The sequence below is a fragment of the Heptranchias perlo genome, chromosome 5, assembly GCF_035084215.1.
Source record: "Heptranchias perlo isolate sHepPer1 chromosome 5, sHepPer1.hap1, whole genome shotgun sequence".
Taxonomy (NCBI): domain Eukaryota; kingdom Metazoa; phylum Chordata; class Chondrichthyes; order Hexanchiformes; family Hexanchidae; genus Heptranchias; species Heptranchias perlo.
Genome location: NC_090329.1, coordinates 111,925,457 through 111,950,325, shown reverse-complemented (window position 1 = coordinate 111,950,325; position 24,869 = coordinate 111,925,457). Strand labels below are relative to the sequence as shown.

The window sequence follows — 24,869 nt, the reverse complement described above, 5'->3', positions numbered from 1 at the left end:
TGACACAGGCTTCTGTAATTTTGGAAGCATTTGTCGACATTAGGCAGACATCAGTAAAGGCAAACGCTGCTCTCCATTTGCGTTACCATTGGCTAAACATTCGACACTTTTTAATTTATTTTTAAACTTTGTCAATATGTTGTTATACTACATGTTTATTAAAATATTATGCAGTACTGTTCCTGCACTAGTGCCTATATTATATATGTGTATATGTTACATCTATATCTCTCTTGAAAAGTTTGGTTAAGAATTAAATTTTCATCTTAAGGAAAGAAGGCCTTTAACTGTGACCAGTGTGGGAAGTTTTTTACTCAGAAGAGACAACTGAAGAGCCATTACAGAGTCCATACAGGTATAATGTGTATTGTTTTTTTAATTATCAGTCCCAGAAATCCAACAGGTGTACCAGCTTCTTAAAATTACAAACCAAAAGTATTGCCTGCACTGGTAGCTGTTCCTTTTTTATAAAGTCAAAATATGACCATTATAAATTGCCTGAATGTTGCTCTTGTGGTTTTGATGCCCTCTGAACCTCTGAATTGGGTAACTGCTTTGTGATCATCCCAAGTATTTTCTTCTCCATATAATTGACCAATGAAATTGACAATATAATTGACCCTTGTTACTCTTCAGAGAGTGGCATCAGGAAGGTGGCATGCTGTAAGCCTTGTAGGTTCAGACATTAACTTATTTCAAGTTCACTTATTCTTTTGTAATACACTGTTCTTATGTTGGGTGTTTTACTTATTTACAAGTTAGTTCCCCCTTTCGTAAGGTCGAGTACCGTCATCAACAGTATTTAAGAGCTTGCTCATGTTATTGAACATATCTTCTCATTGGAGAGATTACATATGTTATAAAGTTTGTCTTTACATCTGTGATGCATACATAGGGGCCGATTTTAGCACCCGCTCTCGGGTGCGTTCTCAGCGGGGGGGCCTCGAAAATCCCGAAATGGAGCAGCGGGACCGGATCGCGCCTCGATCCCGCCCACTTCCGGGTTCCACGCTGACGCGCCGGCGTGCGCGCGCAGCCCCCGCTGGTGGGAATCCCGCAGGCAATTAAAGCCAGCGGGATGCCACTTGAGTGTATTTACTTTGCTTGTTCAGGTCATTAACTGACCTGATTAAGGGACTGTGTGTGATTTTGGATAAACATGGGACTGTTTCACACACTGGGGGAAACACTCCCAGGTCAAATGGACGTGTTGAGCTGTCAGCCTGTGGCAGCTGCAAAGGTCCATTTGACAGGTGGGGGGGGTGGGGGGTGGGGGGGGGGGGGAGACCCTCACCCATTGCAGGAGGCCGCTCTGTCACTTGGGACAAAGTTTCGCCTCCACCACCCTCCTCCTGATGGTCGAAGTCACCAACCTGCACACTTACCCCGGGGTCCGGAGACATGTACGTACCTTGCGGACCCCCTCACATGTACATCTTGCGGATGGGGGCTGCCGTAGCTGCAGTCATGACCTCCTCGGAGGGCGAACAGCCTCACCAGCCTCGCCACCCACCCCATCCACCTCTGACACGTGGAGCTCCACAACACAGTGCTGTGACACATCCACCTGTACAGCAGGAGGGAGGGCTACCGCAGAGAGAGATGCGTCGCAGAGGGCACTACCCTCGCCACACGTTCCACAGACCGAGGCTCAGCCTCCTGGACCTCTCTGAGCAGCAGTGCACACGGAGGCTCAGAGTCACTCGCCATGTAGCCGTGGACATCTGCAGCCTCTTTCAGGCCGAGCTGCTCCCGGCTGGCCCGTGCACCATCCTCCTACCTGTCGCTGTCAACGTCACCACTGCCCTCACGAAATTCTCCTCCGCAGCCTTCCAGGGTGCAACCGGGGACATCGCCGATGTCTCTCAGTCGTCTGCGCAGAAGAGCACTGCAAAAACACCCACACCCACTCTGCGGTGACAATGGGTGGCATCAGTGGTGGGTCCGCATAGTGATACACAGGAGCGGGCATTATTGCGCAAAACAGACAGGATTCGCGAAGACATGGCAGTAGTGGTGCCAATATAATGTGTGCTGTGAGTTGTTCTGATATTCAATATAGGTAACACCCATGACAAACCCTCAAACACCCTTGTGCATCCCCTTCATGCTCACGGCACGTTTGCCTTACGCTGCCTACTGCACATATGTGATGCATGCCCTGTGGCTGCAGCACAGATGGTGGCAGGTTGAGTGAGGCTGGCCGTGAGAGAGATGCACGAGAGGGTGAGTATGGGATAGAGCCATGAGATTGTATGAGGATTGGGTTGCGTGGTAGTGGCGGGGTGAGTACTCGCAAGGTGAGTAGGTGCAGGTAAGATGGGGATGGGGTTTGAGTGGGTATGAGGGGTGATGTGACAGAGTAGTGTTGGCAGTGCCGAAGGAGATGTGGGGTGGGGGCAGTGTTGTGGCAGACGGTGTGCAGGGGAAAGACTACGTGTTCTCACTGTGGCTGACCTACTGATGTCATTGGAGCGCCTCCTGCACTGTATGCAGGTGGGCGATACGTTAGTGGGGCTGGTGACCTCCTCTGCCACCTCGAGCCAGGCCTTCTTGGTGGCAGAGGCAGGCCGCTTCCTCCCGCCCGCCGGGTGGAAGATCCCTGTCCTCCCCCTCCTCCTCACCCCATGTATTGATACCTGGGGTGAGGCATCATTAAACTGGGAGCAGCCTTCCCCCTGGGCTGCTCCATGCTGTAAGTTTTCACATTTGTTGCAGCATCTGTCAGTGGAGGACTGCCCCTTTAAATAGAGCGCCTCCAGCTGACAGATCGTACTGCGCATGCGCAGCCCGCCCGGCGCGCAGATCAGCAGCGTGGAACCCGGAGGTGCAGTTAAGTGGCTCCAATTAGTGTGTTGCCTGCTACGATCGCGCGGGAAACCCACTAATTTCACCGGGCGCGTTTTTAACGTGCCCGCTGGCCCACCCGCCGAGAACCCGCACCCCTGGTAAAATCGGGCCCATAGTCTTTTAACTTGACAAAGCTGTGCAATGTGTAAGGTTGGAGATTTGTTAATTTCTTGGATTTCTACTCTCTCCAGGATTTTCCCTGTCATTCTAACAAATCATAACAAATGCCCATGAGCTATATGCTCTGTTGCTGCAGTTTAAAATCTTGTAGTTGTTGAGATGTCATTGCTGGAGGGTGGTGCATTTTCCACTGTTTGTGCCCACTGTCAGCATTTAGTACATCCAGTTCAGGTTTTGCTCACATTAAAGTACACCCTGCCCTAACAATATGTTTCAACTCTAACCCCTAAAAGGATCCTGTACTGCACCACCCATTGCTGCTGACCTTTGAATGAAAACATTAGAATTATGGACACTTTTTGCTATTGACTCATGCCCACTATCAACTGGATTCATCATGCTCAAACTCGTTCCATTTAAGACCATTATAGCTGCCAGAAACAGGTCCCAGAGTTTAAAAGAGAATGCTCTAAATCACTGCACCACTCAGTCAGCCAGCACTGCTCATTTGTGCAAAATAAAGTATATTAAGATGCCCTAGCACATTGTAATTTCAAAATGTTGTGAAACAGATGAATGTTTGCACCCAAAGTACTTCATACAATAAGTTGCAGCTCTTGGCACTTACACAGAGATGAATATGGGCAAGAACAATCACAAGTAGAATTACCCTCAGCTTCTGTTGTGAATCTCCAAGCCACCTGTTTTAGAACAGCATTGGCAGAACCTGGACCCGCTGAAATGGCACATGATGCAAGGAAATCCAAAAAAGGGCAGGAAGAATTAACTCTGTGTTACAGTACCATATGCATTTCAAGTGAAGTAGTGCTTGTTTAGGGATCATCAGTAATCAACAAATCAAAAAATAGTTTAGGGAGAAGGGAAGCAAGACTATCTATGCTTCCAATATAGTTGGGATAACCATAAACAAGGGTTTCTGAAATGGAGGCAACTTGTGGACTCTGGTACAACATTGTTATGGTCAGATTGATATCACACACATTGAAATAACTGTCTGCACTGACATCAAAATGATGAGATTTGCACAATGCATGGTTATTGTCCCACACTCCAACGTGCTCATACAAATATGGTTACCAAAACACCACAGAGGTGATCAGAGTTCTGATATAACTTTTGCAAAGTCTTATAATTTACACCAGGATAACCAAGGCATGATAGAGGCTGTGAAACCAGTGGACAATTAAGGTGACATTGTTTATAGTTATTTCTACTCTTCTAATTTTTTATATTTTACAATCTCTATGCCTATAAAGTTAGTCAATTATTTTCATCTGGACTGTACAGAGAATCATAAACACAGCTATAGTTTCACAAAATGTATCCATGTTATGGTGTTAAATATTTTCCCATGCCATGTTTTACTAGGTCAGTCTATGCCTGAATGTGTGCACTGTCATCGCAAATTCATGGATGCTGCTCAGCTCAAGAAACATCTGAGAACTCACACAGGTAACTTGCATCATAGAAGATGTATGGCACAGGAACACATTTTTAGAGAAAGGATGTGGTAAATAAGTGAGAATCACTTGTTATTTATTTTACCCTCTCTTTTAATTGTATTTTTTTGCTCCAGGCCACGCATTGGGTGGAGGTGCTGAACATAAGCCAGGCTCTTCCCCACAGGGAAAATTGCCCATGTCATCTGAAGCAGCTTTCATGCACCTTCTAGTTTCTAGATTGAGTAAAATTGGTATCGGCCTGGATGAAGGTTGTATACCCTCTATTGTGTTGAGGAATGATGTGAGAAATGAGTACTCTATTTGAAAGGACAGTGTCACCATACAGCTTAACCTTAATTGTCTGTGACTGGAAACCATTTTAAACAGTGAAGCAAATACTGAACATGATGGGGATTTGAATGATTTGGTCTGTTAGAATGCTAATCTTCGACCTCAATTCCAGCTCAGACATGGTCAGGAGCAGGGTGCTTTTTCACCTGATAGCTGTCACTGGTTCAACTGAATTGATGGCATTTTCCAATGAGTCCAATACATTAAAAAATCCTCAAAAGTCTCCGCTTCAGCAGTCCACTGCTAACATGATGCAAAACAAGACAGGTGAAAGAGAAGAATTCTAGTGGTTGATTTTCTGAAGTAGGAGCCTGGGAATGTTTTTGGGATAATGGTGTGTGAGCAATGCAATACCTGATCTGGGAGTGCTTAGTCCTGCTAGTAAATGTGCTGTATTCCCTGCTTTACCTTCTGTCAGCTTTGTTTACACATATACAATAAGAAAACAAAATTACTTGTGTAAATTTGGCCAACAGTATAATCCTATAGACCTTTTTATGACTTTTGTATATAGCTTTTTAAAAACTTTTTATTTTGAGAGTATTCCAAAGATAAACATCAGAGTTCTGGACCTCTAAAGGTGTTCATAGTGCAATAGAAAAAACAGTGTTTGATGGGGGAAATCTATGCCCCATACTAATGCCTTTAACCTTGACAGTAATCAACTGTAAGTACATAGTGTGAGATAAATTAGCAAATATTGCACAAAAAGCCATGGGATGCTCCATCATTGGACCAAATCAGTGTTTGCATATATACTGTCAGAGACATGTTCTGATGGGCAACTAATTTGGCAGGGGGATGGGCACCAGGATGTAGCATTGGAAAGGAGAAACAAGGTGCACAAAGGATTGGGGGAGAAAGATAGCACTAGAGCAAGAAATAGTATGGTAGTAGATGGGACCAGACTAAGAGAGAGTACAAGAAAGTCTAAGATAGGTTTACAGTGCATGTGTGTAAACGCACAAAGTGTGTTAAACAAGGTTGGAGAGCTGCAATTAGCCACATGGGAATATGATGTTGTGGCGATAACGGAGACCTGGCTCAAAAGAGGGCAGGATTGGGTACTAAATATCCCTGGATACAAGGTGTTCAGGAAAGATAGGGAAGGGAAGAAAGGCGGGAGGTGGCAGTATTGATTAAGGAGAATATTGCAGTGCTGGAGAGAGAGGATGTTCTAGAGGGGGTCAAGGTCAGAATCTATTTGGTTAGAGTTAAGAAAAAAATAGAGGTGCCATTACTCTACTGGGTGTATTCTATATGCCACCAACTAGTGGGAAGGAGATAGAGGAGCAAATTTGCAGGGAAATTACAGAGAGGTGCAAAAGCCATAGAGTACTGATATCGGAGGACTTCAACTATCCTAATATAGACTGGGATAGTAATAATATAAGCGGCTAAGAGGGGATGGAATTTTTGAAGTGTGTTCAGTAGAACTTTCTTGACCAGTATGTTTCCGGTCCAACGAGGAAGGAGGCATTGCTGGACTTGGTTCTGGGGAATGAGGCGGGCCAAGTGGAGCAAGTGTCAGTGGGGGAACAGCGATCATAGTATCATAAGGTTTAGAATAGCTATGGAAAAGGACATGGACCACTCTAAAGTAAAAATACTCAATTGGAGGAGGACCAATTTCTGTGGGATGAGAACTGATCTGGCCCAGGTAAGTTGAAATCATAAGATTGGCAGGCAAAACTGTAATTGAACAATGGGCGGCCTTTAAGGAGGAGATGGTACAGTTTAGGTACATTCCCACAAGGGAGAAAGGTAGGGCAATTAAAGCCGGAGTTCCCCGGATGACAAAAGAGATAGAGAGTAAGGTGAAGCAGAAAAAAGGGGCATATGACAGATGTCCGGTTGCTAACACAAGTGAGAACCAGGCTGAATACAGGAAGTTCAGAGAGGAAGTGAAAAAGGAAATGAGGGGCAAAGAGAGTATGAGAATAGACTGGTGGCCAACATAAAAGGGAATCCAAAAGTCTTCTACAGTCATGTAAGAGGAGGAGTGGGGCCGATTAGGGACCATAAAGGAGATCTACTCATGGAGGCAGAGGGGATGGCCAAGGTACTACATGAATACTTTGTATCTGTCTTTACCAAGGAAGAAGATGCTGTCAGAGTCTCAGTAAAGGAAGATGTAATTGAGATACTGGATAGGCTAATAATTGATAAAGAGGAGGTACTAGAAAGGCTAGCTGTACTTAAAGTAGATAAGTTACCTGGTCAGGATGGGATGCATCCTAGGTTGCTGAGGGAAGTAAGGGTGGAAATTGAGGCTGTACTGGCCATAACCTTCCAAATATCCTTAGATACGGGAGTGATGCCAGAGGACTGGAGAATTGCAAACGTTATACCCTTGTTCAAAAAAGGGTGTAAGGATAAACCCAGCAACTACAGGCCAGTCAGTTTAACCTTGGTGGTAGGGAAACTTTTAGAAACAATAGCAGTCACTTGGACAAGTGTGGATTGATTAGAGACAGTCAGCATGGATTTGTTGAAGGCAAATCGTGTTTAACTAACTTGATAGAGTTTTTTGATTAGGTAACAGAGAGGGTCAATGAGGGCAATGTGGTTGATGTGTATATGGACTTTCAAAAGGCGTTTGATAAAGTGCCGCATAGACTTTTCATCAAGATTGAAGCCCATGGAATAAAGGGGGCAGTAGCAGCATGGATACAAAATTGGCTAAGTAACAGGAAGCAGAGAGTAGTGGTGAATGGTTGTTTTTCTGATTGGAGGGAGGTGTACAGTGGTGTTCCCCAGGGGTTGGTACAAGGACCACTACTTTTCTTGATATATATTAATGACTTGGACTTGGGTGTACAGGGCACAATTTTCAAATTTGCAGATGACACAAAGCTTGGAAGTGTAGTAAACGGTGAGGAGGATAGTGATGGACTTCAAGAGGATATAGACAGGCTGGTGGAATGGACAGACACATGGGAGATGAAATTTAACGCCGAAAAATGTGAAGTGATATATTTCGGTTGGAAGAACGAAGAGAAGCAATATAAACTAGAGGGTACAATCCTAACGGGTACAGGAACAGAGAGATCTGGCAGTATATGTGCACAAATCATTGAAAGTGGCAGGGCAGGTTGGGAAAGTGGTTAAAAAAGCATAGGGGATCCTGGGCTTTATAAATAGAGGCATAGAGTACGAAAGCAAGGAAGTCAGCAGCAGACCTGCAACAAGATAAACTACTGTGCGGTGACACAGGTGAGGCAGGAGAGTCCGAGAGTATAAAAGGAGAGACCGAGAGCAGGAGTAGAGTCTGAGAAGTGAACGCAGTGTAAATCCAAGGCAAGTCATGGCAGCAGAGCTCGCACCCGTGATATGCTGCTCCTGCACTATGTGGGAAGTCATGGACACTACCAGTGTCTCTGGCGACCATATGTGCAGGAAGTGTGTCCAGCTGCAGCTACTGGCTAACCGCATTTCAGAGCTGGAGCTGAGGGTGGATTCACTGTGGAGCATCCGCGATGCTGAGACTATCGTGGATAGCACGTTCAATGAGGTGGTCACACCGCAGGTGGAGATTACGCAGGCAGAAAGGAAATGGGTGACCGCCAGGCAGAGTAAAAGGACTAGGCAGGTAGAGCAGGAGTCCCCTGGGGCCATCTCCCTCTCAAACAGGTATACCACTTTGGATACTGTTAGGGGAGATGGCTTATCAGGGGAAAGCAGCAAGAGCCAAGTTTGTGGCACCACGGGTGGCTCTGCTGCACTGGAGGGGAGGAAGAAGAGTGGCAGGGCTATAGTGATCGGGGATTCAGTTGTAAGGGGAACAGATAGGCGTTTCTGCAGCCGCAAACATGACTCCAGGATGGTATGTTGCCTCCCTGGTGCTAGCGTCAAGGATGTCATGGAGCGGCTGCAGGGCATTCTGGAGGGGGAGGGTGAACAGCCAGTAGTCGTGGTCCATAGGTTTAAAAAAGGGGATGAGGTCCTGCAAGGTGAATTTAAGGAGTTAGGAGATAAATTAAAAAGCAGGACCTCAAAGGTAGTGATCTCAGGATTACTACCGGTGCCACGTGCTAGTGAGTATAGGAACAGGAGAATAGACCAGATGAATGCGTGGCTGCAGGGATGGTGTAGGAGGGAGGGATTTACATTCCTGGGATATTGGGACCGGTTCTGGGGAAGGTGGGACCTGTACAAGCGGGAAGGGTTACACCCGAGCAGGACCGGGACCAATGTCCTCGCGGGGGTGTTTGCTAGTGCTGTTGGGGAAGGTTTAAACTAGAATGGCAGGGGGATGGGAACCTGAGCGGGGAGTCAGAAGGGAATAAAGTTGAGAGCAGCAAGAGAGGGGAAGACCCAGGGGAAATTTACAATACAAATAGTACAAACAGTTGTTCAAGAACAAGTCAAAGGGAGAAGCATAGAACAGCAGAAAGAAAGTGTACTTTAAGCACTACAGATAAAGTGAAAACTAGAAGGCGTAAGGCGATTAACCCAGCAACAAAGCTGAAGGTCAGGCTAGGATGTATGGCCCAACTAAGAGTTCTACATACAAATGCACGGAGTATAAGGAATAAATTAAATGAACTACAGGTTCAAATTCAAATTGGAGGGTATGACACGATAGCTATTACTGAGACATGGCAACAGGATGGTCAGGATTGGGAATTAAATATACCGGGTTATAAGGTCCACAGGAGAGAGAGGGAAAATGGAAGAGGGGGAGGAGTAGCCTTAGTGATTAGAGATGAAATTACTTCAATGATAAAGGAGGATATAATGAGAGGTAAGCAGCCAACAGAGACCTTATGGGTTGAATTAAGAAATAGGAAAGGATCTAAGTCTATAGTGGGAGTTGTGTATAGGACCCCTGGCAGCAGCTTTGAAGTGCTAGATTGTATAAATGCAGAGATTAGACAAGCGTGTAAGAAAGGCATAGTGGTTTTAATGGGGGACTTCAACCTTCACATAGTTTGGGAAAAGCAGACTAGCAACTGTCAGAAAGGTAGTGAATTTCTTGAGTGTGTCTGGGATAGTTTTCTACAGCAGTATGTCCTAGAGGCAACAAGGGGGCAAGCCATACCAGATTTAGTAATGAGTAATGGACCAGATTTAGTTAACAGCTTAACTGTGCGTGAACATCTATCCAATAGCGATCATAACATGATCGAGTTCAGTGTAGTGTTTGAAAGGGAAAAAAGTGAATCAGCTGCTAAGATTCTAGACTTGGGTAAGGCCGACTTCAATGCGATGAGACAGAAACTGTCCACAGTAAACTGGGCAAATCTGTTAATGGGTAAAACGACTGATGATCAGTGGGAAATGTTTAAAGAAACATTTAATGTGATACAGAATTGGTTTATACCCCTGAGGGGCAAGAACTCTACTTGTCAAAAAAAACAGCCATGGACAACTAAAGAGGTAATGGACAGTATAAGACATAAGGAAAGGGCATACAAAAAGGCAAAAAATGGCACAGATCCTGGTGAATGGGAAAGATACAAAGATTCAACAAAGGGTCACAAAACAAATAGTAAGAGCTACAAAAAGAGAGTATGAAAAGAAACTGGCAAGGGATATCAAAAACAATATGAAGATCTTTTATAGTTATATTAGGAAAAAGAGGGTGGTCAGGAGCAGTGTTGGCCCCTTAAAAACTGAAAGTGGGGATATTGTCATTGACAATGGGGAAATGGCAGACATGTTGAACAATTACTTTGCATCAGTATTTACAGTGGGGAAAAAAGGATAGCATGCCGGAAATCCCAAGAAAACTAATATTGAAACGGGGACAGGGACTCAATAAAATTAGCATGAATAAAGCAACAGTAATGAAGAAAATAATAGCACTAAAGAGTGACAAATCCCCAGGACCAGATGGTTTCCATCCCTGGGTTTTAAAGGAAGTAGGTGAGCCAAAATGTTCTCTGGGTGGGGGACTTCAATGTCCATCACCAAGAGTGGCTCGGTAGCACCACTACTGACCGAGCTGGCCGAGTCCTGAAGGACATAGCTGCTAGACTGGGCCTGCGGCAGGTGGTGAGCGAACCAACACGAGGGAAAAACTTACTTGACCTCGTCCTCACCAATCTACCTGTCGCAAATGCATCTGTCCATGACAGTATTGGTAGGAGTGACCACCGCACAGTCCTCGTGGAGATGAAATCCCGTCTTCGCACTGAGGACACCATCCAACATGTTGTGTGGCACTACCACCGTGCTAAATGGGATAGATTCAGAACAGATCTAGCAGCTCAAAACTGGGCATCCATGAGGCGCTGTGGGCCATCAGCAGCAGCAGAATTGTATTCCAGCACAATCTGTAACCTCATGGCCTGGCATATTCCTCACTCTACCATTACCAACAAGCCAGGGGATCAACCCTGGTTCAATGAGGAGTGTAGAAGAGCATGCCAGGAGCAGCACCAGGCGTACCTAAAAATGAGGTGCCAACCTGGTGAAGCTACAACTCAGAACTACATGCATGCTAAACAGCGGAAGCAACATGCTATAGACAGAGCTAAGCGATTCCACAACCAACGGATCAGATCAAAGTTCTGCAGTCCTGCCATATCCAGTCGTGAATGGTGGTGGACAATTAAACAACTAACGGGAGGAGGAGGCTCTGCAAACATCCCCATTCTCAATGATGGCGGAGTCCAGCACGTGAGTGCAAAAGACAAGGCTGAAGCGTTTGCAACCATCTTCAGCCAGAAGTGCCGAGTGGATGATCCATCTCAGCCTCCTCCCGATATCCCCACCATCACGGAAGCCAGTCTTCGGCCAATTCGATTCACTCCACGTGATATCAAGAAACGGCTGAGTGCACTGGATACAGCAAAGGCTATGGGCCCCGACAACATCCCAGCTGTAGTGCTGAAGACTTGTGCTCCAGAACTAGCTGCGCCTCCAGCCAAGCTGTTCCAGTACAGCTACAACACTGGCATCCACCCGACAATGTGGAAAATTGCCCAGGTATGTCCTGTCCACAAAAAGCAGGACAAATCCAATCCGACCAATTACCGCCCCATCAGTCTACTCTCAATCATCAGCAAAGTGATGGAAGGTGTCGTCGACAGTGCTATCAAGCGGCACTTACTCACCAATAACCTGCTCACCGATGCTCAGTTTGGGTTCCGCCAGGACCACTCGGCTCCAGACCTCATTACAGCCTTGGTCCAAACATGGACAAAAGAGCTGAATTCCAGAGGTGAGGTGAGAGTGACTGCCCTTGACATCAAGGCAGCATTTGACCGAGTGTGGCACCAAGGAGCCCTTGTAAAATTGAAGTCAATGGGAATCAGGGGGAAAACTCTCCAGTGGCTGGAGTCATACCTAGCACAAAGGAAGATGGTAGTGGTTGTTGGAGGCCAATCATCTCAGCCCCAGGGCATTGCTGCAGGAGTTCCTCAGGGCAGTGTCCTAGGCCCAACCATCTTCAGCTGCTTCATCAATGACCTTCCCTCCATCATAAGGTCAGAAATGGGGATGTTCGCTGATGACTGCACAGTGTTCAGTTCCATTCGCAACCCCTCAGATAATGAAGCAGTCCGAGCCTGCATGCAGCAAGACCTGGACAACATCCAGGCTTGGGCTCATAAGTGGCAAGTAACATTCGCGCCAGATAAGTGCCAGGCAATGACCATCTCCAACAAGAGAGAGTCTAACCACCTCCCCTTGACATTCAACGGCATTACCATCGCCGAATCCCCCACCATCAACATCCTGGGGGTCACCATTGACCAGAAACTTAACTGGACCAGCCATATAAATACTGTGGCTACGAGAGCAGGTCAGAGGCTGGGTATTCTGCGGCAAGTGACTCACCTCCTGTCTCCCCAAAGCCTTTCCACCATCTACAAGGCACAAGTCAGGAGTGTGATGGAATACTCTCCACTTGCCTGGATGAGTGCAGCTCCAACAACACTCAAGAAGCTCGACACCATCCAAGATAAAGCAGCCCGCTTGATTGGCACCCCATCCACCACCCTAAACATTCACTCCCTTCACCACCGGTGCACTGTGGCTGCAGTGTGCACCATCCACAGGATGCACTGCAGCAACTCGCCAAGGCTTCTTCGACAGCACCTCCCAAACCCGCAACCTCTACCACCTAGAAGGACAAGGGCAGCAGGCGCATGGGAACAATACCACCTGCACGTTCCCCTCCAAGTCACACACCATCCCGACTTGGAAATATATCGCCGTTCCTTCATTGTCGCTGGGTCAAAATCCTGGAACTCCCTTCCTAACAGCACTGTGGGAGAACCGTCACCACACGGACTGCAGCGGTTCAAGAAGGCGGCTCACCACCACCTTCTAGAGGGCAATTAGGGATGGGCAATAAATGCCGGCCTTGCCTGCGACGCCCACATCCCGTGAACGAATAAAAAAAAAGATTGCAGATGCCCTAACTATAATCTTTCAAAGTTCTCTAGATTCAGGAACTGTCCCTCTAGATTGGAAAATTGCACATGTTACTCCTCTTTTTTAAGAAAGGAGAGAGAGGGAAACCAGGGAATTATAGACCAGTTAGCCTAACATCTGTTGTGGGGAAAATGCTGGAGTCTATAATTAAGGATAGGGTGATTGAACACCTCGAGAATTTTCAGTTAATCAGAGAGAGCCAGCATGGATTTGTGAAAGGTAGGTCGTGCCTGACAAACCTGATTGAATTTTTTGAAGAGGTGACTAAAGTAGTGGACAGGGGAATGTCAATGGATGTTATTTATATGGACTTCCAGAAGGCATTTGATGAAGTCCCACATAAGAGACTGTTTGCTAAGATAGAAGCCCATGGAATCGAGGGAAAAGTACGGACTTGGTTAGGAAGTTGGCTGAGCGAAAGGCGACAGAGAATAGGGATAATGGGTAGGTACTCACATTGGCAGGATGTGACTAGTAGAGTCCCGCAGGGATCTGTCTTGGGGCCTCAATTATTCACAATATTTATTAACGACTTAGATGAAAGCATAGAAAGTCTCATATCTAAGTTTGCCGATGACACAAAGATTGGTGGCATTGTAAGCAGTGTAGATTAAAACATAAAATTACAAAGCGATATTGATAGATTAGGTGAATGGGCAAAACTGTGGCAAATGGAATTCAATGTAGACAAATGTGAGGTCATCCACTTTTGGATCAAAAAAGGATAGAACAGGGTACTTTCTAAATGGTAAAAAGTTAAAAACAGTGGATGTCCAAAGGGACTTAGGGTTCAGGTACATGGATCATTGAAGTGTAATGAACAGGTGCAGAAAATAATCAAGAAGGCTAATGGAATGCTGGCCTTTATATCTAGAGGACTAGAGTACAAGGGGGCAGAAGTTATGCTGCAGCTATACAAAACCCTGGACCACACCTGGAGTACTGTGAGCAGTTCTGGGCACCACACCTTCGGAAGGACATATTGGCCTTGCAGGGAGTGCAGCGTAGGTTTACTAGAATGATACCTGGACTTCAAGGGTTAAGTTACGAGGAGAGATTACACAAATTGGGGTTGTATTCTCTAGAGTTTCGAAGATTAAGGGGTGATCTGATCGAAGTTTATAAGATATTAAGGGGAACAGAGGGTGGATAGAAAAAAACTATTTCTGCTGGTTGGGAATTCTAGGAGTAGGGGGCACAGTCTAAAAATTAGAGCCAGACCTTTCAGGAGCGAGATTTGAAAACTTTCAACTTTTGGGCTGAATAATATTTTCAAAGAAAGCTTGTGCACCCTCTGCAATTTGGAAAGATCTTGAAGAAAATTACTCAGTTTATATTCTGTACTTGAATTCTGAGATTAGAAAACATTTCTACACACAAAGGGTTGTAGAAGTTTGGAACTCTCTTCCACAAACGGCAATTGATTCTAGCTCAATTGCTAAATTTAAATCTGAGGTAGATAGCTTTTTGGCAACCAAAGGTATTAAGGGATATGGGCCAAAGGCAGGTATATGGAGTGAGATCACAGATCAGCCATGATCTTATCAAATGGCGGAGCAGGCACGAGGGGCAGAATGGCCTACTCCTGTTCCTATGTTCTTATGTCATGATGAACCTTAATAAAACACTGGTTCGACCACAGCTGGAGTATTGTGTCCAGTTATGGGCACCGCACCTTAGGAAAGATGTGAGGGCCTTAGAGAGGGTGCAGAAAAGATTTACTAGAATGATTCCAGAGATGAGGGGCTTTCGATACGTGGATAGACTGGAGAAGCTGGTTTTGTTCTCCTTGGAACAGAGAGGGTTGAGAGGAGATTTGATAGAGGTATTTAAAATCGTGAAGGGTCTAGACAGAATAGATTGAGAGAAACTGTTCCCTTTGGCGGAAGGGTCAAGAACCAGAGGATATAGATTTAAAGTGATTGGCAAAAGAAGCAAAGGTGACATGAGGAAAAACTTTTTTACGCAGTGAGTGGTTAGGATCTGGAATGCACTGCCCGAGGGGGTGGTGGAGGCAGATTCAATCATGGCCTTCAAAACGGAACTGGATAAGAACTTGAAAGGAAAAAATTTGCAGGGCTACAGGGATAGGATGGGGGAGTGGGACTAGCTGGATTGCTCTTGCAGAGAGCCTGCACAGACTCGATGGGCCAAATGGCCTCCTTCTGTGCTGTAACCTTTCTATGATTCTATGATCCAAAATGAATACATGACTGAGGTATTCTTCAGAATGCAGGGTATCGACTACCTTGAAGGTAACTCCATCCTTCACTGAGGAGCTGGTATGCAAATAAAAAAAATGTTTAATAGTCTACATCACAGGTGTCCGGTGGAGAGCGGAGTGGCAGTAACAAGAATCCATTGCATTCTTGAGGCCCAAAATTAGCTTAATTGACCACAGAATATCATGCAGTGTGATTATCATTGAGCCAGGGGCATTACCGAAGGACATGAGAAAGGACACACATACCTCAAGAAAACCTGCAGAACGATGAATTCAGATGATATTCTCTTTAAGAACCAGAACTGAGCTTTGATGGTGATCCTATGATTATTGCCCTTTAGTTTAAACAGATCCTATGGGAGTGAGTTCCAAATTTAGACCCAAATCCATTCTTGCTGTTTGCTACAACCTTGTGAAATGCATTAATGGGCAGTAATAAAGCAATGTTTCCCTTTAATGGTATGTTCACCATATTCAGAATTCAAGTACAGAATATAAACTGAGTAATTTTCTTCAAGATCTTTCCAAATTGCAGAGGGTGCACAAGCTTTCTTTGAAAATATTATTCAGCCCAAAAGTTGAAAGTAAATTTAAGACAGGAATTGCATCTCATGTTCTCATTGTTTCATTGCCAAGCTTCTAGTTTCTGTTACAAATCTACACAACATTAGCTGGTCAGAGAAAGATTAAATTCCATAGTTGCTCTTTATTTTGGGGAGGAAGCAGAGATAAGGTAAGGCGAGGCATTGGATGGATTTGTAAATAATTATTCTAATTTTGAATTTAGTGAGCTCTGTGGACTGAGAGACATTGGAGGCTGACAAGGACAGAAGTGGAATTTAGTGTAAGACAAGATTCGGGCAGCAATTTTTATAGATGAATTGGAGTTTGTGTAGGGTGAAGCCTAAGAGGACATTGAGGAAATGAACATGTGGGTAAGGGTTTAAGTGGTGGCTGGTCTAACGTAGGGGCTGGGGTGGGCAATGTTGTGACAGTGAATGTAAACGGCCCTGGTGATGAATAGGATATGGGGTTCGAAGCTCAGCTCAAAAAAAATAGAACAGGGTTACACACCATCTGGTTCAACCTGAAAAAGCAGCCTCGTTTGGGGACAGAATTGGGGGCAATGGTATGGAGTTTTCGCCTGGAGCTAAAGAAAGATGGCTTTTGTTTCACCACTGCTCAATTGGAGAATGTTCTGGTTGATCTGTGACTTGTTGTCGGATAGGCAATCTGGCAACACAGGTGGTTGTAGAATTGAGGTTGATGGCAGAGAGATAGACCTGGTTGTTGTCAGCGTATATCTGGAAAGTGAGCCCATACCTGTGGATAATTTCTCCTAGGTGGCAGGTAAATAATGAAAAGGAGGGGTCCAAGGTGGAATCTTGGGGTACTCAGGAGGTGCCCATGCAGAGATGGGAGCACACACCATTGCTAGAGATGTGCTGGCTTTGTTGGGACAAATAGGTGGAACAAAACAAGAGTGGTTCCCTGGAGATGGATCACAAAAGGTAGATATAACGGAGGAGGATGGATTGCTCAAGTGTCGAGCATTGGCACAGAGGTCAAGGATAACAAGGGGAATGACACACCATGGTTGAAGTCACAGGAGATGTCATTAGTGACTTTGACTAGGGAAATTTTCGTCCTCTGAGGAAGGTGTAAACTAGATTGATAGATATTTTTGGGAGAATGTGTTCAAGAACCTGGAAAAGAAAATGAGATTAGATATGGGTTGATAGTTGGAAGGGAAAGAGTGGTTGGGGTGATTTTTTGAGGGTGGGGGTTACAATAGCAATTTTGAAGGAGAAGGAAGAGAATGTGAGCAAAATCAGGCATTTAGGATTTTGGTAAGCAAGGAATAACAAAACCACCAAAGATATCAGCAAGATAAACAAGTAGTCATAGAAGAATTCTTGCCCCCTTATTATGACTAGGTAGAAGAAGCTTTACTCAACATTTATCCCACACTGTACCTAAACTACAAGTGCTTGATGCTAACACTAGTGGAAAAATCGCACTCCCTGCTACTGGCACTCTTGTTCTGATGAGCACAAAAAATGATTTTGAGAGACCAAAAGACAAGAACTGGAACTCTGAAACATGCTGGAAATGCACAGCAAAGATTAATATTCAGGTGCAGCCTCCATCAGAAAAATTATAGTCAAGGTAACCGACTATGGCAAAAATGATCACTTACCTTTGGTTTTACAGGTGAGAAGCCATTTACGTGTGAGATTTGTGGTAAATGTTTTACTGCAAAGAATACCCTGCAGACCCACATAAGAATCCACAGGTATATAATGTTGTGTCTTATAGTGTCAACAATGCTTGTATTGATTTGAATATAAAATAACATAATTTTGATGAACTAACCCATTGACTATATTTAATCACAACTGGAGATATGATTATAGCTCTATCTGGTGAAGAAAGAGGAATTTTATATATAAAAGAAAGAACTTGCATTTATATAGTACCTTTCACGATCTCGGAACATCCTAAAGTGCTTTACAGCCATGAAGTCCTTTTGAAGTGTGGTCACTGTTGTAATGAAGGGAAACGCGGCAGCCAATTGGCACATAGCAAGATCCATTTGGTCATTTACCACCTAACTTGTTTTTGATGATGTTGGTTGAGGGATAAGGTACAGGAGTAAGCCATTCAACCTCTCAAGCCTGCTCCACCGTTCATTTCGATCATGGCTGTTCTGCACATCAACTCCATTAACTCACCTCGCTCTATAATTCTTGATACCCTTCCCTAACAAAAATCTATCTCGGTCTTGAAAGCTCCAATTGTTCTAACATCCACAGCCTTTTGGGAGAGAGAGTTCCTGATTTCTACTACTTTTTATGTGAAAAAGTTCTTCCTGATTTTGCTCCTGATTATGATTATACATAACTTTAAGATTATGTCTCCCTGTTCTTGATTCCCCAACTGAGGAAATAGTTTCTCCGTATCTACCGTATCAAATTCTTTTAACATTTTAAACACCTTCTGTATTCATGGGAATACAAGCCACGTTTACGCACCTGTCCTAATTTAACCCTCTATGCCCCGGTATAATTTAGGTGAATCTTCACTGCACTCCTTCCATGGAGGTGCGGTGCCCAACACAGTACTCCAGATGGGGTCTGACCAAGGCTCTATACAACTGAAGCATAACTTCCTCCCCTTTGTATTTCAACCCTCTTGCCATAAAGGCCAACAGTCCAATGCCATTTTGATTGCTTTTTCTACCTGTGCATGGCTTTTAATGATTTGTGTACTTGGACTCCCAAACCTCTTTGCTCCTATACAGTTCCTAGTTTCTCAATATTTAGAAAATACTCCGATTTGTCTTTCTTGGATGATCTCAAGGCTGAGATAGATAGATTTTTGGACTCTAGGGGAATCAAGTGATATGGGGATCGGATAAGTGGAGTTGAGGTCAAAGATTAGCCATGATCTTACTGAATGGCAGAGCAGGCTCGAGGGGCCGTATGGCCTACTCCTACTCCTATTTCTTATGTTCTTACCTCACACTTGCCCACATTGAACTCCCTTTGCTACAGTTTTGCCCATTCACTTAATCTATTGATGTCCCTTTGCAACTATCGATGTCCCTTTGCAACTTCCTGCTCCCATCTGCACCACTTGCTGTTCTTCCTAACTTAGTGACATCTGCATTCTTGGTTATATAACTCTCTATTCATTCATCTAAGTTATTAATAAATAATTTTTAAAAAGAGATGAGGCCGCAGAACAGATCCCTGAGGAACACCACTTGTCAAATCCCGCCAATCAGAGTACGTACCCTTTGTCTCCACTCCCTACCTGGACAGACAAAAATTGGACAAGATACCAGGAGAACTTCCCAGCACTTAGGAACATAGGAACAGGAGTAGGCCATTCAGCCCCTCGTGCCTGCTCCGTCATTTGATAAGATCATGGCTGATCTGTGATCTAACTCCATATACCTGCCTTTGGTTGCCAAAAAGCTATCTATCTCAGATTTAAATTTAGCAATTGAGCTAGTATCAATTGCCGTTTGCGGAAGAGAGTTCCAAACTTCTGCAACCCTTTGTGTGTAGAAATGTTTTCTAATCTCGCTCCTTCATATAGTTGCAAATTTCAGCAGTTCACATTTCTTCAAGTGTCACTTACAGATAAATATCTATGTAGATATTTTGGTTACCGTTAGCAATGTCGATTCAGATACGATCACTTTTAGCTCCTGGACTAATTGAGGCTGCAGCGACTGCAGTAACCATATTTGAAGTAATGCCAGTTGAGTAAGCTAAATTGACTGAAAAATACATTGCCAGGTGATTTGTTTCTCACTTGGAATAAAAATTACATATTGTGCAATACTGATTTTTTTTCATGTTTTCTGTATCGGAAACTTGTGTTTAGATGCACTGGCGTACCTTTTGATTGAGAAATAATGTTACTTTTCAAATTTTTAATGGTGGAAATTAACGTACAATATTATATTCTAGGGGAGAAAAACCCTTTTCCTGCGGTATCTGTGGAAAATCCTTTGCTGATCCTAGCGCAAAAAGACGTCATGACGCCATGCACACTGGAAACAAGCCCTTTGTGTGTCCAACTTGCAATCAGAGATTCACTCGGGCTGACAACCTTAGGTCCCATATGAAGATTCACAGCAAGGAGAGGAAGGCCCAAGGGATAATGAATGTTCCAGGTGATGGGGGTACGGAGGAGGTGAAGACCATCTTGCAGCTGCAGCAGTACCAGCTTCCTACTGCAGGTGAACAACAGATACAGTTGGTGGTGACCAATGATGTGCATAACATTAATTTCATGCCCAACCACGGGCAGAGCATCAGCATTATTTCAGCAGAGGGGTCGCAGAGTCTCCCTGAGGACCAGGCCTCAAATTTGGCTGTGTTGACTCAACAAGGAGAGCATGTGCGGAATTTGACTCTGGTAGCTCAGCCTGGGCAAACAGACCACATCCAGGCTATTGGCATGGTGGAAAACCAGGAAGGGACAGGACAGCCAGAACAGATGCATGTGATCACATTGACAAAGGAAGCAATGGCGCACCTCCAGGATCAAGCTCAGCAACTACAGATAGCGCAGGGGAGATCGCAGCCTATTAGTCTTGGGCAGGAGGGCATTCAGCCAGTTCATTTGAACCAAGAAGTAGCGCGGCACCTTCAACGGAGCCGATCCGCACATGTTCCTGAACCACCACCTCAAACAATCTCTGTGAACCGAGCCTCGCAGCAAATGCCGGGAGAGCAGATCACAGATCAGACATTTCAATTGCAAGCGGACAGTGTTTCTTACCTCTACACCACCAATTTAGTCACACAGAACTAGGCAAATCAATAACTAGTTGGAACTGTTTACTGAAAATGGAATACCTTGTAATGACTGTGTAAAAAAGGACACACATCCCCTAATCCGAGATTGCTCAGGTGCTTACAGTCCCCAGAGATTATGTTTAAAGTAGCATCATTATTTGTCTATTTTAAGAATGCATATGAAGGTTTATTTATTCCAGATTATTTTCTCCTCCTTTGCTTTTACATATTTGAATCTATCCCATTCTCTGCAGAGATTTTGTTGAGTCCTGCAATGATTTATGCCAGATTTTCTTTCCCCTCTACCTCCCCCCACCCAAAAAAAATTGGGGGGGGAGGAGAAAAATGATTTGCGTACACTTGAACTGTGGTTGAACATCATTAGGACCCACATTTAATGATTTTTAGCAAGTCCTTTTGATGAAAAACACTCTTTCAATAAATCATTGTCAGATCAACACAAAAGATGCTCAAACACCAAAATAGTTCTAAAGAGGCTCAATTTAAATGTATCTGAGTATTCTGATGTGCCTTTTCTTAACCAGTGATACTTGAAACCTTTACAACAAAATTCATTCTTTGCTGTCCGCATCCTAATTGCTGCTCTCCTTTGTAGTATTTTTATTTATTTTTTGAATTAAAAATGTCAAATATGGTACTGCAGTTTCTTAAATATTAGAATTTTCATTTATGCTTATAGTTTAAGTGCTTGTTATATAATTATGTGCCTAAATTCTGTTTTAGAAGCTGAACATTTAAAAAAAATAAAACTCCATCCCCAGCACAGGAATAGCATAGTAGAAAATCTATTGCTCTATAACGTCAAGATATATTTTGTGTAACAGTACTTCACAAATTACATCTTTCTTACCCCCACCTATCCCCTCTATTTTTAAACTTCGGTTTATAATGTAGTAGTTGAGGTAATTAAAGTTACATAAATGTGTGCTTTTATTATTTTTTTTTAAAAAAGAGATCAGATTTTACAAATAAATTCACATTTTTCTTTATTCATTGTAAACAATTATGCTTTTTAGCCTAAGAATGCGTGAGGCATCAGTTTGTTAGTACTAACATGTGGGCGGTTAATAGTTCTGATTGCCACATCCCAAGAATGTAAAATATATATTTTATATTAACACAAAGGTTGCAGAATATTTTATGTATGTAAGAATTATATAGTGTTGTTAATTGCACACCTTGTTTTGACAGATGTAGCTATCAGAAGAATCATAATTTCTGCTCCCAGTATGTACAGTTACTGACCAGGACTTCATCACTTTGCACAAATGTTTCAGCAATAATAAAAGAGCAAAAGACAATTTTAAATGACATTCAAGATTTTTTTTTGAAGTTCCTAAAGCCTTTGCTTCTATTGATGGCAGACCAGTCTACAAATCAACGGTTTTGTGTAAACAACATAAGGCAAATAGTTATAGCTTTTATTTTAAAAAATGGATGAGAGCTTTTAAGAGAGTACACTTCCATTGCCTCAATGCTGTCATTCTAAGCTGCTGCATCTGGTGTGGCAGGATGTAAATTTGCACCTGCCATATTCCCAGATGGTGAGATTCCGTTCTTTTGTCCGCTGTCATGTACTTCCTCACAAAATAAGGAGGGCTATTTGAACGGTGAGCTCCCTTCTTTTCTCTCCTCCCTTTTCCCCTCCACCTGTTATGCCCCTGAGCATATTGTCCCAGCCATTTACAGACCAGCACCGACTGAGACCAGGAAACAAGTCATCCATACACCGTTCCAGATGGAGCTGGGCCTGAGGAGGACAGAAGAACAAAGGTGAGCCAAAACAATAGCTGTTTAAGCTAACTTTATTCATTTTTGTTAATATTTGTATAAATGTTTTAAATTATTCACCTTTGTCAATATTATAAAATTGTGTATATTGTACAATCAAATCTAGATCAAAATTGCATGACTAACAGCGATTGCTTGGGTGGTATTTGTCCCCTAAAAAAATATGGATTCTATATAATTAAACCCATATATTCATTTAAAATGTTAGTAAAATCTTTATTATGCTGAGTAATGTGTGTTAGATAATAACAGTTAAATATATGTATTTTGGGTGTTTTAATAATTATATTCTTTTGGGTTATGAAAAACATTTTTTTCTTAATTACCCAAATTCTCTTTGGATCGGATATTACCTCTGACTGAGGGGTTGAGTAGGTGGATATGTGACTTGAATAAGAACCTTTGTCGTCCTCTAAGTTTCCTTCAGATCTCAGCCCCTTAGAAGGAGAAACTCCGGGATCAGTTTTATGTCCAATCTCTACCATGCTGCAGTGTGCTGCCCCACAGAATAATTCTTTTTAATGCTGTCTTGAGTTGTGATAAGTTCACTGAGAAGTTGGCAAATTTAACAACTGTAAGCATCTGCCAGAAAATCTTTAACATAATTGTATGAATAAACACTTTTGAGTGTTATACAGTGGTGAAAATCACTACAATTTTACTGCAGCAAAACAATACAGTTCAAGTAGGGCTTGGATGCTGGTTGAGATATTTTGTTTTTGTGCATAAACTTAATTTTTATAATCGATTCTTTTAACTAATGTATCCTATGTGAGTTTTATGTTTGTGCTCATCAAGGTAAAGGACAGCACTGCTATGGAATGGGACACTTATCCCTTTCACAGAGCAGCATTATCATGCTGTTTGATCTAATAAAGCATTGGGTTGGATCTAAATTTAGAACTTCCCTCAGACTGTCCCATCAGTGTGCCTTAGTCCTCAGCCTCTCATCTGTAGTACCACCCTCACATTGTTCCATTACTACCTGTCTCGGCAAACACACATCCTGCAAAGACTTCTCTCTTGCTTCTTAGGTAACTTTCAGTATGCCCCAAGGTTCCATCCTCGACTCCCTCCTATTCTTCCTCTATATGCAGCTTGACAGCAATATTATCCATAAGCATTGGCTTCCATTGTATACTGACATACCCAACTTTGCCTTTCCATCACTTCCCCCTCAATTCCATGCCTTTTGCTGTGATGACAAAATGATTACGAACGAGGAAGGCCATTTGGCCTATTTTTTAATTCATCCACTCAGAACGATCCAAAAATCTCACATTTCAGGAGCCAGTTATTTCTTAAAAGATTCCAGGATTTTTTGCCTCCAGTGCATTTTCTGGACGTCTATTCCATATGTTGATCACTCTCTGTAAAGGTGAATTTCCTGTCATCGGTCCTAAGTTTATGTTTTACTGGCTTGAATCTGTGTCCTTTTGTCCTCTCACTATTTAACTTAAAATAATCTTCTGGTTTTATCTTTTCCATTCCTTTAACTATCATATACTTTAAAGAACATCTCTCAGATGCTTTCTGCCCAAGCTGAAATGCCCAAGTTTCTTCAGTCTTTCCTCATAACTGGTGCAGATTTTTTTTGAAATTGCAGGACCATGACTGCAAGGGATTTAAAAATAAATGGTTTTTCGCCCCATCAGTGCAGAGTAAATTTGAAGCTAAGCCTGAGAGGTGAAAAGGCATTATTTTATGACAATTTATGTGTGGAGATATAAATATATATATTGAATATAATAGTTGAGGTAAAGTTTCTTCATTTATTGAGAATAAAGATCTTATAAGCAAAGTTAAAATTTAAAGTACAAGTTTTCTTGGTCATTGCGAACAATATTTCTTAATGGATATATATATATTTTGTCCTACCCTTCCGTACAATTGGTGTAGACTCTTTACTAGAGTGCAGTTCAATCACTAAGTGTAGAGATGGTTAACAATCTCCATCGTGAGCTATCCATATTGGGCCAGGATAACAGCAAGGGTGAGTGAAAAACAGTGAAATACTTAGTGAAAAGAGAGATCCCCATTCTGCCAAGCTTTGGGAACAACATGGAGGTTCAGTCCTCAGGTGAAGAGCAGTGAGTATTAACTGGATACCAGGAAAAAGTATCCACTGAGCGACATGAAAGGAGGTAAATTTACAATGCTAATACATGAATGCTAGAAGCTTTTATATAAATAAGATGCTGGAACTGGAAGCTGTTGTGGCAGTAGGAAACTATGATGTGGTGGGACTATCAGAAACCTGGCTAAACCCAGAGGGTGGTAATTAATATAACAGTTAGGAGTACAAAGTGGACGGAAAAAGGAGAGGATGTAGTCGTGTATGTT

At 43.2% G+C, this 24,869-nt stretch overlaps 1 protein-coding gene across 3 annotated transcripts in view; it reads left to right on the top strand.

The window, feature by feature from the left end:
• zbtb24 (zinc finger and BTB domain containing 24) overlaps window positions 1-22,030 on the top strand; it is a 100,397-nt gene extending 78,367 nt beyond the window's left edge. For 2 of the 3 annotated variants that reach the window (XM_067983892.1, XM_067983891.1), the window contains exons 5-8: window positions 272-355; window positions 4,360-4,443; window positions 17,611-17,692; window positions 19,881-22,030. In XM_067983892.1, coding sequence (XP_067839993.1) covers window positions 272-355; window positions 4,360-4,443; window positions 17,611-17,692; window positions 19,881-20,730 — 1,100 coding nt within the window. In that variant the 3' untranslated portion in view covers window positions 20,731-22,030. The remainder of the gene's footprint in view (window positions 1-271; window positions 356-4,359; window positions 4,444-17,610; window positions 17,693-19,880) is intronic. The other variant, XM_067983893.1, reaches the window with a different exon arrangement.
• Window positions 22,031-24,869: the final 2,839 nt, after the last annotated feature.